This window comes from Puma concolor, chromosome E2, assembly GCF_028749965.1.
Source record: "Puma concolor isolate L17-30 chromosome E2, mPumCon1.1.hap2, whole genome shotgun sequence".
NCBI lineage: Eukaryota > Metazoa > Chordata > Mammalia > Carnivora > Felidae > Puma > Puma concolor.
The window spans coordinates 11,853,114-11,867,278 of NC_141681.1; the positions used below are offsets into that span (position 1 = coordinate 11,853,114).

Consider the following 14,165-nt stretch of genomic DNA (forward strand, 5'->3'; position numbering starts at 1 on the left):
GTTGCATTTAATCAAACACATTTTCCATGACTATTAATACCTATTTAAATGTATATAAGTAACAAATTCAAGAATACAAGTTATGTTTACCTACATTTAAAAAGTAAATATTTTCCAAAGCTTTCACATGTATCAATCTTCTCAGAGAAATAAAGTCTGTCCTTTTTGTTTGGGGACTTAATAAGACACGTTTATTATTAGATGTTCTACTCAGATACTGCATTCATTGAAAATAATAAAACGTTTTAAATCATTACCATTAAACTATTTTTTAAAGATTTATGTTGAGCTCTTTCGCTGAACAATATACATTTTAATCAAGTTGCAAATTAGGCCAACTTTCTACTGGTTTCATTTTAATTTTGTGTGTTTAAAGCTTCATGCAAATTTAACTATTAAATGAAAATTGATTAACTCACCAGTCATATTGCAATATAGAAGAAAGGGTTCCAGGGGACCACTTCCATCTGAATCTATATAGTAAAACCCTGAAGTATTTCCTCTGTGCTTATAGGATTCACATGACTGCTCATAGATAGCTGTAAAAAAAAAATGGACCATCATAAATGGAATAGTATAAAATGAATCTCTGAAGTTCTAATTTGGACACAAAACACTCCAAGTGCTGAAATGTAATATGTACATTACTGACTGGGAGAAAAGATAGAACACACTTTAAAACTCATTCTTTTTTTAAAAAAAATAACAAATGTGGATGAAAGTAGGTTATATAGAGAAAGGCAGAATGAGGTTGAATTTCATGGCATTTCTTTCTGTCATTAAAGGAATATGAGATTACTGAGTCAAAATAAAAAAATATTTTTTTACATTAGGTAAACCAACAAAAGAGACGGTATGTGTTTTAAATGTTAACATACTTAGAAGTATGGACAAACCATTTTGGACATCCATTCAAATGGATCTTGTGACATCCACTTTGGAATTTCTAATGCTAGCGTCACCTAACATCTGAAACACAATAGTGTAATCTCCTTAAATAATCTGCTATTATCCAATAATTATGAAATAGAAAGGTTTTAAATAATGTTGTAACAATTCTCCTTTCTCACAAAAATTACTCACAGATAAAATCTTTAAAAAACATAATGACCGGCAAAGCTCTTCGTCAATAATTTTAAAAGTAATTTACAAAAGAAACTTTCTCTAATTCTCTCTAATGAGAATTTAAGATAATTAAAATTGGAAGCAGAAGAAATATCTATATTAAATATTCCTTCAAGTGGTCTCAATATGTTTTGATCCATAATTGGATGGGTTTTTTTTTTAAAGTTCATTTATTTACTTTGGAAGAGAGAAAGCATGAGCAGGAGACAGGCAGAGAGAGAGAGGGAGAGAGGATCCCAAGCAGGCTCCACACTGTCAGTGCAGAACCAAACAAGGGGCCTGATCCCAGAAACCATGAGATCATGACCTGAGAAGAAATCAAGAGTTGGATGTTTAACTGACTGAGCCCCCAGGTGTCCCCATAATTGGACGTTTTTGATTATATAATTATACATTTGCCATGTACAAGGTTTGACATTAATAGCTATATATGATACACACATCGCATTGAACACTTGGTCAAATGTACTGATAATTTTCATAAAGCTTTTGATTTTATGAAATGAGAAATAAGTCATACCCTGAATGTCCTTCCTTGATCTAGTCTAAATTTTTGAAAATTATGTTAATGACTTTTTAGGCAATATGAAATAATGTAACTAATTTGCTCAATATTACTGAAATTTCAGATAATCATACAAATTTACTTCCCTATACCTCCACCTTCTGATGGTTTTATTTTGTTCCTATTATACATTACATAAACAAGAATTTAAGCATGGGTTGTTTTCTAGTCACATTTATATTTTGTGCAGTGAAACAGGCATGTAAAAATGGTTATTTTATTCACTTCTGCACACATATACATATGTTCATAAATTCTTTGAAGGCGGTTGGCAGGTTGACCTTGAGAGTCAGGGTTGGTATTAGAAAGGACACATGATTGAGGTGCCTGGATGGCTCAGTTGGTTAAGTATCTGACTGTTGATTTTGGCTGAAGTAGTGATCTCACAGTTTACGGGTTCGAGCCCCATGTCAGGCTCTACAGTGATAGTGCAGAGCCTGCTTGGGATTCTCTCTCTTCCCCTCTCTCTCTCTGCCCTTACCCTACTCGTATTCTCTCTCTCTCTCTCAAAATAAATAAATAAACTTTGAAAAAGAAAGGACACACGATTCCATGATGGTAATTGGGAGTACATTTGCTTCGTGTGTATTGCCTTACTCTTTATAATATGAATGTTTATAACATGTTATTTTCTAATAAAACCTTTTAAAGACTCCATCCCTGCCCCGTTCTCTATTTATGCTAACAATAGTGAAGACTTCACTACAACCAAGTTTGTCCTCCTGGCCCCATTTCTCAGAATGTTTATTGGCCAAAACCCTTCAGCTCCATTTGGACTACCTGTTCAAGAACCTAGTAAGTTAACTCCATGCTTAGAGCAAAATGTGGCCATAAACAAAAATACTTTATCAACCAGTTTTTTCCCTCAGAATGTAAATATTTAGATTCAGTCATTCATAACAATTACAAACAAAGGGTCAATTAAAACACATTGAATTAGCGTTTTGTTGGGAGTTACTACAATTAGGAAGATGGCGGATACGAAAAAGTCAACTAGACTGGCCTTCTGCTACTGGGCCTGGCTCAAGTAACTTGGTCTCTAGTTACAGTGAGGCGTGGCCTTAGCAACAGTAGGCATCCTTCATGATGCGAAGATAAGCTGATGCCTAAGAATGACCCTGGCTGCAGTGGTGCAGGCTTGAGGGTGACACCAGGAGCCCCTCCTGCTCACGCCCTCGTCAGCCCCGAATCAGGACCTCTGAGGGTCCCTTCCAGAACCTGCAGGGCTGGGAGCCCGGGATGCTAACTCTCCACTCCGAGAGGAGTACAAAGTAGCACACGGTGAAGAGACTGTGAATGGAGGGACTGATGACTGCATAGAACACCCTCGTCTGAAGTCAAGGCTATGGGACATCGTAGTGGGAGAGAAGTCGCTCAGCAGTGTCTGTAATAATGTGAAAAAGTGGGAGAGAAAAATGGGCGTTTAGATCTCCCCATCCTATGTGCGGAAAAAGCGGACATCAAAATGGCATGAGTCTTACTTACAATGCATGCAAACACTTCATCAGATATACATAGAGTATTTATTGGTTGTGCTCCCAGGCTCTGAAAGCACAATTCCAAGTGTTCACATACTCAGTGTCCCTCAGTTACTGAAGGAGGCTTGGGCAAGGTGATTAGTCTCTGTTATTTCATGAGTAAACTAGGGATAATAATAGTAACCTACTAATTCAGTGAATTTGGAACATCAGAATTCAATGAATTGGGACATACAAAATATTGTATCAGTACCTGCATTTAGAAAACATTCAATAAAATGAACTATTATGATTAACATCGTTACCTGCCATCCTTATTTCATTATTCTCACTAATGGGGTTATGAGAATTTAAGGATTACTCATTCTGTATTATTTATTATTTATTCATTATCTATGTTTAGTCACTATTTATAGTTATCCTTAGCTGCCTTTTTTTTCGATATACATTTCTCCTTTGCCAGCTCTCCTGCTCTTTTCTATCCTGTTTTATGTTACCTATTTCTATAAGCTACTTCGACAACTTTGTGCAAAGAGGTGTGGATTTAAAATAAGCTAGGAATCAACTGGACGCTAAAATTCAGGCTTGCACGTTCCAATCCACGGACATATATGCGCACAGCCACAAAAAGGGAAATGGAACAAGGAAATCGGAACAGAGGCAAGAAGAAGCAAGTGTGTTCGGCTTACAGTTGTGGCAAGTAGCTCCCGTGTAGCCAGTGTTTGCACAGTTGCAGTGAAAGGTATTCCAGGACTGGGAACATTCACCGCCATGTTCACAGTAGTTGGGCAAACACCTACAAAAAGGTGCAGATACAATCACTACTTTTCATTTTGAGCTGTCATAAACTGTTGGTCATGGTCATGTGAGAGAAGAATGTCCACAGTACCAGAAAGGGTAAATTTAACATGACTAATGGTTATTCAGTCTGTCATTAAGGTGCTTTAATCACAGAACCAAACCTTAGATCAATAGCTGCATCAGATTTCAGCCAATTCTCGTTGGTTGTGACTGCTTAATTTTCAACATGTCCTGCTACATCAGAGCACTTTCTTTTCCCTAAGTAAACATAACACTAATTCAATATGCTGCCAGAAATACCAATAGCTTACATAAAATAACAACACTCAATCTTACTGATTTACTACACTGAATATTTAAAGAAACAAGAATAAAAAAGAGAGAAGAAAAGAAGGAAGTAAGACGGAGGGACATCTTTATTCACTTTTTGAGTAGAGTGAATACCTCTAGGAATGTTGAAGTTTCATTGGACAGGCACACAAATTCATAGCAGTGTGTTGGGGTGCTCTAGGGTGCTGAATGGAACTCACAGGGGCTCCCAGGATATTTGAACTTTTCCAGAGAAATACAGGCATACTCAATATCTGCCCAAATTTGCACAATTTCCTGCTTGAGGTAGTTCAATGTCAACATTAGATCATAATACATTCCTTTCAATGATGTACCATATTTAAGAACCTGGGTTTTCAGTAGTTGCTAAAAAACTGAAACCATGTGAAACCATGTGAAATCAGTGTTGAACAAAAATGAGGGTGGCAGTGTCTGACCTGATCCCAAGTTTTGAAAAGTTGTGCAATACTCAACAGGTAAACACATGTAATTATGAAGTAGCTGTGTTGAATTCAAAATAAAATTAAAATATTTTTCAAATTATATATATATGTATATAATATATATATAATCTACATATATAAATTACAATAAATATTATGTATGTATATTCCATTTTCAAAGGCTTACTAAATTTTAGGACATATCTATAAAATTGTTTGGACCTAAGTTACATCTTCAATGAAGGCGTTAGTTATATCTTTTGGCTTGGAACACTATGAAAAAATTACTGAACTATATAAGGCACTGTGGCCAAAAAACTTGGGGAGCTTCTGGTATCGACCTGAAGAGCCCTGATCAGATTATGGATGCTTTTCAGTATTGATATGGAAAGATCTATTGAGACCAAAGTTTGAAATGCTCTCCATTACTCCCAAACAAAAAATTAAACTGCAAAGCCTATCAAGAATATATTCATGCTTGGGGTTTCTGCCACCTCCTTTATTAAAACTAAGGATGGGAACTTCGTGTTCTGCTCATAGGATTTCTCCAATTTTAACTGAAAACAATGCCAGTGATTTTTCCTGATTATAAAAAACAGATATCCACTGTACAAAAAATCAAACAACCCAGGACACAGCAGAGGAGAAATATGGTTTATAATCTCATATATAAAAATCACCATTACAAATATATACATGCATGCGCATGCATATAGAAACGCATATATGCATTTGTGTGTGTGATTATATTCATAAATAAAATCGTTATGTTATTTTCCAACCTCCTTCTTAAGGATGCACAAATAAATAGTGGGCATCTTTCTATGCCAATTAAGTTTATATATATTTTAGTATTTTTATAGATTCACAGGAATCCATTCAAGAATGTTTCATGCTGTACATATTTTTTCAAGCATTTCAGATCAGTAACAATCTAGAAGAAAGAGGTAGATTAAAAAACTTAAAACACGAAAAATCCTAGTTGGTGATCAGAAAAGAAAAGGACAGCAGGCTCACGGACCTCAGCCATGCTTTAAAAGGGAGCAGATATAAGTGGCTATACCTAAGATTCTAAAGAATGAATAATCAGTGTGATACATGTGCCATTTCTATTTGATTTGCTGCTGCTGAAAGATATTGAATTCATTTTCCTTGATTCTTGTTAGACCTGACTTTTCGCATTTTTTAAGTACAATGTGAAGACTGGATTGTGGGTGGTGTTGAAATTCATCATGTAGTAGCCTCTCCTGACAACTAGTAAGTAACCTACAGCAAATTACATTGTAGAGTGAAGGACTGATTTTCATTCAGTGTTCTAAACAATTTACGCTTTTCTCTTCCCTTAGTCATTCTCTGTAGCCTCCAACACTTTTCTGTTGATATTTGTCATTATTTTCACTGTTCAAAATGGGCGGGGGATACGGACAGCAGCCCCCTTTGTGGTTCTGTCCTCACCTCGCCGAGGGACTGGCCTCCCTCAGCCCTCAGGCACCCAGATTTCTGACTTAGGGTCACTTCCCCTGTATGTCCATAGAGGACAGGGGCAGGGCTTCTAGGTGAGTGTGCGTGTGTGAATGTGGATAAGGAAGATGTGAGTGTGTAAGGGGTGTGGGAATGTTCTTGTAAGTGTGCGCATGTGTGTGTGCATGTGCGTGGATTAGTAAGTAAGGAGGCGCCAGAATGTGCAAATAAAGAGTGTATTGTAAAGACTGGATGTTGTAAAGCTTTGGAAGTGTGTGACTGAGCACACAAATGTGTACACACGTATGAGAGGCTGTTCGTCTGTGTGTAAAGAGTATGTGCGAATGACCGTACAAAGGTGAGTGTGAGCATGTGTAAATATATGTACACCTTTACATGTAGATCTGATCCAACTTAAAGTTACAGTAAAAAAGGAGCTACATTTGTTTAAGTTCCTGTCAGATTTTTAAGTATATTTTTCATGTTCCTGTTTATTTTTCACTGCAATGTATTAAATCATCAAATTATGTGTTTATTATATGTAGCTTGAATAGGAACCACAATAGATGTGAATGTGCGCCCAGGGGGCTGTGCAATTTGGCAGGCAGACATTTCAGTGGGACCTGGCCAGCCCCAGAGAGCTGAGATCGGATGCGGGCTCTCTCCTGAGCTGCATCCTCTTAGCCAACCTCACCTCTCTGTGCACCTGCTCTCAGATTGACAAGAAACAAACACTACCAGGAAGAGACTCTAAGGGTGTTTTGTGAGGATTACTTTAAATACACATTAATTAATTTAACATTCATTTTAGGGAGCGCCCCTCTATCTGCTAAATGGGACACTGTCCAATTCATAAATCATTTAATATACCCAATGAGATCTTTAACATTAAAAAATAAAGAGGCAAAATTCATTTTAGAACGGTCATTACACACAGTCTCTCACACACGTACACATTCACAAGCTTACTCACATATCCAAAAGCACCTCCCACACTCATGCAAATCCTTACATACACTGCCACACAGCTCCTCACATGCTAACTTGTACATATACACACACTCACACACATCAACGCTATTCCCACACACGTGCACACACTTGTAGGTCATTCACACATGCATTCCCAGACTCCTTACACACTTGCATCATCCTTACACATAGTCACTCAAACTCACAGACTTAAATACTAATTCATGTTAAGTGCTGAGAATACAGCCTGGTAAACAGATTTTTTTTAAATAGAGACTTTATTTAATAATGCTTGGAAGCTATGTCAATAGGTATAGCATAGACGACCAAAATAAATGAATATACGTTTTCTTCTGAATATAAGAAAATGAGTCGAGAAATACTTTTGGAAATTTAAAAGGTAAACATACATAAAAGTTACTTTGATTTTTGCTATTATTTTTAATACTGCTAGGGCTACTATTAGTCATAAGTTTTTCTTTAAAAAAGAAAGCATGTATAGCCACAATCTATCCACAATTTGCTCACTCTTTCTGAAGAGTCTTCTCAAAGTGTGGTACTAAAACCATACATTCTCCAACTGTGCTATAAACCACAGTCCTCTGTTTTACAAGTGTGTATCTCCAGAAAGTAGGCAATCCAGCCTCCTCGGGTAAAATGGCAGCTTCGGAGAAACCCAGTTTGGAGAAGTGTGGATCCACCAGCACCAAAGGAATTGTCTACAATCTAAGATGGTTAACACGACTATCACTGATTGTGGATGACTGAATCTCCCCGCAGATCCTAATGATTGTTAGCCACTTGGAAGTGAGCCCTACCTCTTCAGAGCTGGCATGCCCTTCCCCAAATGGGGATTAAGGTTCTAGAGCTGATGTGGACGTAACTATGGAGAAGGTCACTGTCATTTAGTACCAAAATCAAGCCAACTGAGGTTTACTGTCTAAATTCTTTCTTTACGTATCATCTTTCATTATAGAAAGAATTATTTTAGCTACAAATTGGGTTAAATAGATAAATGCATATTCATAAAGAGGAAAGTATGGCCTTTTAATCCATTGCTAAATGAGATTACAATTATTTTTTTTCTACACACAACACAACACCTATTAGTGTTCAAAACAGGATCCACAGACACTGACAGACTAACCGTCTATTAGATATAACACACATCATATATAATAACAGATATAATATATACGTTTATGTTGATAAAATGTCTCATGCAAATAAAAAGTTATTTTTAAAGCTCAGTATTTATATTTATTCAAAATATATATTGAACACCTCTACAGGGTAGGAGCTAAGTCTGTCACAATGTTTAATTTTTTTATCCGCAATGACCATGACATTCCATTAAACTCAATAATTAAAATTAACAACCTTCATATTAAAACATGACTGGCAAGATTATTTGGCTATAGTTGCCCAGGACTAAAAATACTTTTTAATTATTAACTATCAATTGTTATTTTAAAATTTACCTGTCCTCTACAATTAACTCCCAAATCTTATGCTACCATGTCCTGTACTAGAGCTCCTAATGAAACTACTGGATCATGTTTATACCTTGATCAATGCTATAGTTCCAAACTTTTCCAAAGGAGGGGTTCCTTTTTATTGTCCCTGCAGAGAAGACAGTAATGTGCTGTTAAAAGTACACATTAGGAGCAGAGCAACCGTTAAACTGCTATGCCACTGAAAATATTAGTCAGCTGTCAGAGAAGCAAAAGACATTTTGATAACCAGCCACATAGGTCTCTGACTTACTGGTACGTGATGATCAATACTACTGTTAGAATGTACTAATTTATTGAGTTTAATGATATTTTTTGATACATTTATACTCGTCTAAAATTATAGCAGCATTGCCGCGGCAACTTCTTACTCAACACGTCTCTGAAGGCAAGGGAAACAAAAGCAAACATGAACTATTGGGACCTCATCAAAATAAAAACCATCTGCACAGCAAAGGAAACAATCAGCAAAACTAAAAGGCAACTGATAGAATGGAAGAAGATATTTGCAAGTGACATATCAGATAAAGGGTTAGTATCCAAAATCTATAAAGAATTTATCAAACTCAACACCCCAAAAAACAAATAATCCAATGAAGCAATGGGCAAAAGACATGAACAGACACTTCTCCAAAGAAGACATCCAGATGGCTAACACATGAAAAAATGCTCAACATCATTCATCATCAGGGAAATACAAATCAAAACCCCAATGAGATACGACCTGACACCTGTCAGAATGGCTAACATTAACAACTCAGGCAACTACAGATGTTGGCGAGGATGCAGAGAAAGAGGAGATCTTTTGCACTGCTGGTGGGAATGCAAACTGGCACAGCCACTCTGGAAAACAGTAAGGAGGTTCCTCAAAAAATTAAAAATAGATCTTATGACCCAGAAATTGCACTAGTAGGTATTTATCCAAGGGATACAGTTGTGCTGTTTCACAGGGGCATATGCACCCCAATGTTTACAACAGCACTATTGGTAATAACCAAAGTATGGAAAGAGCCCAAATGTCCACTGACTGACGAATGGATAAAGAAATGTGGTGTACATATATACAATAGAGTATTAGTCGGCAATAAAAAAGAATGAAATCCTGCCATTTGCAACTACATGGATGGAACTAGAGGATATTATGCTAAGTGAAATTAGACAGAGAAAGATAAATATCATATGACTCCACTTGTATGAGGAATTTAAGATACAAAACAGATGAACATAAGGGAAGGGAAGCAAAAATAATGTAAAAACAAGGAGGAGGACAGAACATAAGAGAATTTTAGTTACAGAGAACAAACCGAGGCTTGCTGGAAGGGTTGTGGATGGGGGATGGGGTAAATGGGTAAGGGGCATTAGGGAGGACACTCGTTGGGATGAGCACTGGGTGTTATATACATAGGGGATGAATCACTGGAATCTACTCCTGAAATCATTACAGCACTATGCTAAATAACTTGGATGCAAATTAAAACATAAAAAGAAAATAAATAAAAGCTATAGCAGCATCAACATTACCTTTTGTAAATCGGTAGGTAGCATGTTAACATATAAATAACATGGTCACATGTCTCCCACCTAAATTTTATCCCTGGAAACATGAAGCATAAAACTAAAAGCATATTTTTCTTATTTCTAATGTGAATATCATCCATTTCCTGTGGAATAGGTGACGGTGGGAAAAGGAGTTTTAAAACATGTTCATTTTATATGTAAGTTTTAATATGCTGCCAAACATTTGAAAATGGACGGGTCAAAGTTAAAGAAAAAATGAGATCCGTACCTGTCTGTGATTCCACATGAGTCTATCTGAAGGTCACTGAAGTTTCCAAGGGATCCCTGCTGAACTGAAATCAGATCCACCACCTTGTTACTGACAGAAATGAGTCTCATACATCCCTGAAATCCACCAAGTGGATTTTTACATTTGGATCCAAAGCTGTTGTCAGGACAACCTGATCAAAACAAAACAAAACAAAACAAAACAAAGTAAGTCAGGATACATCATAATCAATCAGGATTTAGTACCATAGACTGCTTCATTATGAAAAAAAAAAAAAAAAGAAAAAAGAAAAGAAAAGAAGTAGCCATTTGATTATCTCCTTAAAATTAAAAGAGGGAGGAAGAGCCCCTTGCAGTCATCATTAGTTTGATCTAAATGACAAACTGCAATTTATACAAAGTATTTCTCATTACTACCATAGGATTCTTATGAAATAATGTTACAGTAATTATCATACAATTATTATACTATATTATTATTACATAATATTAAATTATGTATTACAGTTAAACATAGGAACTTAGTCTTTTGGAATGCAAAAAAAAGGCATGAAGATTGAAAATGTGCACTGCGCGTAAGAAAAGATAAATCAATAACTATGAAATACCTTGGTATTTGAAACTACTTGGGAAAGGAGTTATATTGACTTGGGATAAAATTACCAACCATCTGGAATCATTGAAGATGGCGGCGTAGGAGGACGCTGGGCTCACCGCGCGTCCTGCTGATCACTTAGATTCCACCTACACCTGCCTAAATAACCCAGAAAACCACCAGAGGATTAGCAGAACGGAGTCGCCGGAGCCAAGCGCAGACGAGAGGCCCACGGAAGAGGGTAGGAAGGGCGGCGAGGCGGTGCGCGCTCCACGGACTGGCGGGAGGGAGCCGGGGCGGAGGGGCGGCTCGCCGGCCAAGCAGAGCCCCCGAGTCTGGCTTGCAAAAAGCGGAGGGGCCTGACGGACTGTGTTCCGACAGCAAGCGCGACTTAGCCTCTGGGAGGTCGTAAGTTAACAGCTCTGCTCAGAAAGCGGGAAGGCTGGAGGACAAAGGGAAGGAGAGCTGCTGAGCCCCCGGACGACAGAGCTCAGTTTGGTGGGGAACAAAGGCGCTCGCCAGCGCCATCTTCCCCGCCCATCCCCCAGCCAAAATCCCAAAGAGAACCAGTTCCTGCCAGGGAACTTGCTCGCTCCGCGCGCAAACACCCAACTCTGCGCTTCTGCGGAGCCAAACCTCCGGCAGCGGATCTGACTCCCTCCTGCTGCCACAGGGCCCCTCCTGAAGAGGATCACCTAAGGAGAAGCAAGCTAAGCCTGCCCCTCCTGCCCCTGTGCACCTTGCCTACCCACCCCAGCTAAGACGCCAGATCCCCAGCATCACAAGCCTGGCAGTGTGCAAGTAGCCCAGACAGGCCACCCCACCCCACAGTGAATCCCGCCCCTAGGAGAGGGGAAGAGAAGGCACGCACCAGTCTGACTGTGGACACAGCTGTGGGCTGGGGGCAGACATCAGGTCTGACAGCGGCTCCGCCCACGAACTCCAGTTATACACCACAGCACAGGGGAAGTGCCCTGCAGGTCCTCACCACGCCAGGGACTATCCAAAATGACCAAGCGGAAGAATTCCCCTCAGAAGAATCTCCAGGAAATAACAACAGCTAATGAGCTGATCAAAAAGGATTTAAACAATATAACAGAAAGTGAATTTAGAATAATAGTCATAAAATTAATCGCTGGGCTTGAAAACAGTATAGCGGACAGCAGAGAATCTCTTGCTACAGAGATCAAGGGACTAAGGAACAGTCACGAGGAGCTGAAAAACGCTTTAAACGAAATGCATAACAAAATGGAAACCACCACAGCTCGGATTGAAGAGGCAGAGGAGAGAATAGGTGAACTAGAAGATAAAGTTATGGAAAAAGAGGAAGCTGAGAAAAAGAGAGATAAAAAAATCCAGGAGTACGAGGGGAAAATTAGAGAACTAAGTGATACACTAAAAAGAAATAATATACGCATTATTGGTATCCCAGAGGAGGAAGAGAGAGGGAAAGGTGCTGAAGGGGTACTTGAAGAAATAATAGCTGAGAACTTCCCTGAACTGGGGAAGGAAAAAGGCATTGAAATCCAAGAGGCACAGAGAACTCCCTTCAGACGTAACTTGAATCGATCTTCTGCACGACATATCATAGTGAAACTGGCAAAATACAAGGATAAAGAGAAAATTCTGAAAGCAGCAAGGGGTAAACGTGCCCTTACATATAAAGGGAGACCTATAAGACTCGTGACTGATCTCTCTTTTGAAACTTGGCAGGCCAGAAAGAATTGGCACGAGATTTTCAGTGTGCTAGACAGAAAAAATATGCAGCCGAGAATCCTTTATCCAGCAAGTCTGTCATTTAGAATCGAAGGAGAGATAAAGGTCTTCCCAAACAAACAAAAACTGAAGGAATTTGTCACCACTAAACCAGCCCTACAAGAGATCCTAAGGGGGACCCTGTGAGACAAAGTACCAGAGACATCACTACAAGCATAAAACATACAGACATCACAATGACTCTAAACCCATACCTTTCTATAATAACACTGAATGTAAATGGATTAAATGCGCCAACCAAAAGACTTAGGGTATCAGAATGGATAAAAAAACAAGACCCATCTATTTGCTGTCTACAAGAGACTCATTTTAGACCTGAGGACACCTTTAGATTGAGAGTGAGGGGATGGAGATCTATTTATCATGCTACTGGAAGCCAAAAGAAAGCTGGAGTAGCCATCCTTATATCAGACAAACTAGACTTTAAATTAAAGGCTGTAACAAGAGATGAAGAAGGACATTATATAATAGTGACAGGGTCTATCCATCAGGAAGAGCTAACAATTATAAATGTCTATGCACCGAATACTGGAGCGCCCAAATATATAAAACAATTACTCATAAACATAAGCAACCTTATTGATAAGAATGTGGTAATTGCAGGGGACTTTAACACCCCACTTACAGAAATGGATAGATCAACTAGACACACGGTCAATAAAGAAACAAGGGCCCTGAATGAGACATTGGATCAGATGGACTTGACAGATATATTTAGAACTCTGCATCCCAAAGCAACAGAATATACTTTCTTCTCGAGTGCACATGGAACATTCTCCAAGATAGATCATATACTGGGTCACAAAACAGCCCTTCATAAGTTTACAAGAATTGAAATCATACCATGCATACTTTCAGACCACAATGCTATGAAGCTTGAAATCAACCACAGAAAAAAGTCTGGAAAACCTCCAAAAGCATGGAGGTTAAAGAACACCCTACTAACGAATGAGTGGGTCAACCAGGCAATTAGAGAAGAAATTAAAAAATATATGGAAACAAACGAAAATGAAAATACAACAATCCAAACGCTTTGGGATGCAGCGAAGGCAGTCCTGAGAGGAAAATACATTGCAATCCAGGCCTATCTCAAGAAACAAGAAAAATCCCAAATACAAAATCTAACAGCACACCTAAAGGAACTAGAAGCAGAACAGCAAAGGCAGCCTAAACCCAGCAGAAGAAGAGAAATAATAAAGATCAGAGCAGAAATAAACAATATAGAATCTAAAAAAACTGTAGAGCAGATCAACGAAACCAAGAGTTGGTTTTTTGAAAAAATAAACAAAATTGACAAACCTCTAGCCAGGCTTCTCAAAA

At 38.3% G+C, this 14,165-nt stretch overlaps 1 protein-coding gene across 2 annotated transcripts in view; it reads right to left on the reverse strand.

The window, feature by feature from the left end:
* The window catches only part of CNTNAP4 (contactin associated protein family member 4), a 262,236-nt gene that overhangs the window by 77,705 nt on the left and 170,366 nt on the right, over positions 1 to 14,165 (reverse strand). For both annotated transcript variants that reach the window (XM_086688863.1, XM_086688864.1), the window contains 3 exons: positions 10,476 to 10,647; positions 3,858 to 3,964; positions 420 to 539 (listed from right to left, as the gene is read on the reverse strand). In XM_086688863.1, the coding sequence (XP_086544989.1) occupies positions 420 to 539; positions 3,858 to 3,964; positions 10,476 to 10,647 (399 nt within the window). The remainder of the gene's footprint in view (positions 1 to 419; positions 540 to 3,857; positions 3,965 to 10,475; positions 10,648 to 14,165) is intronic.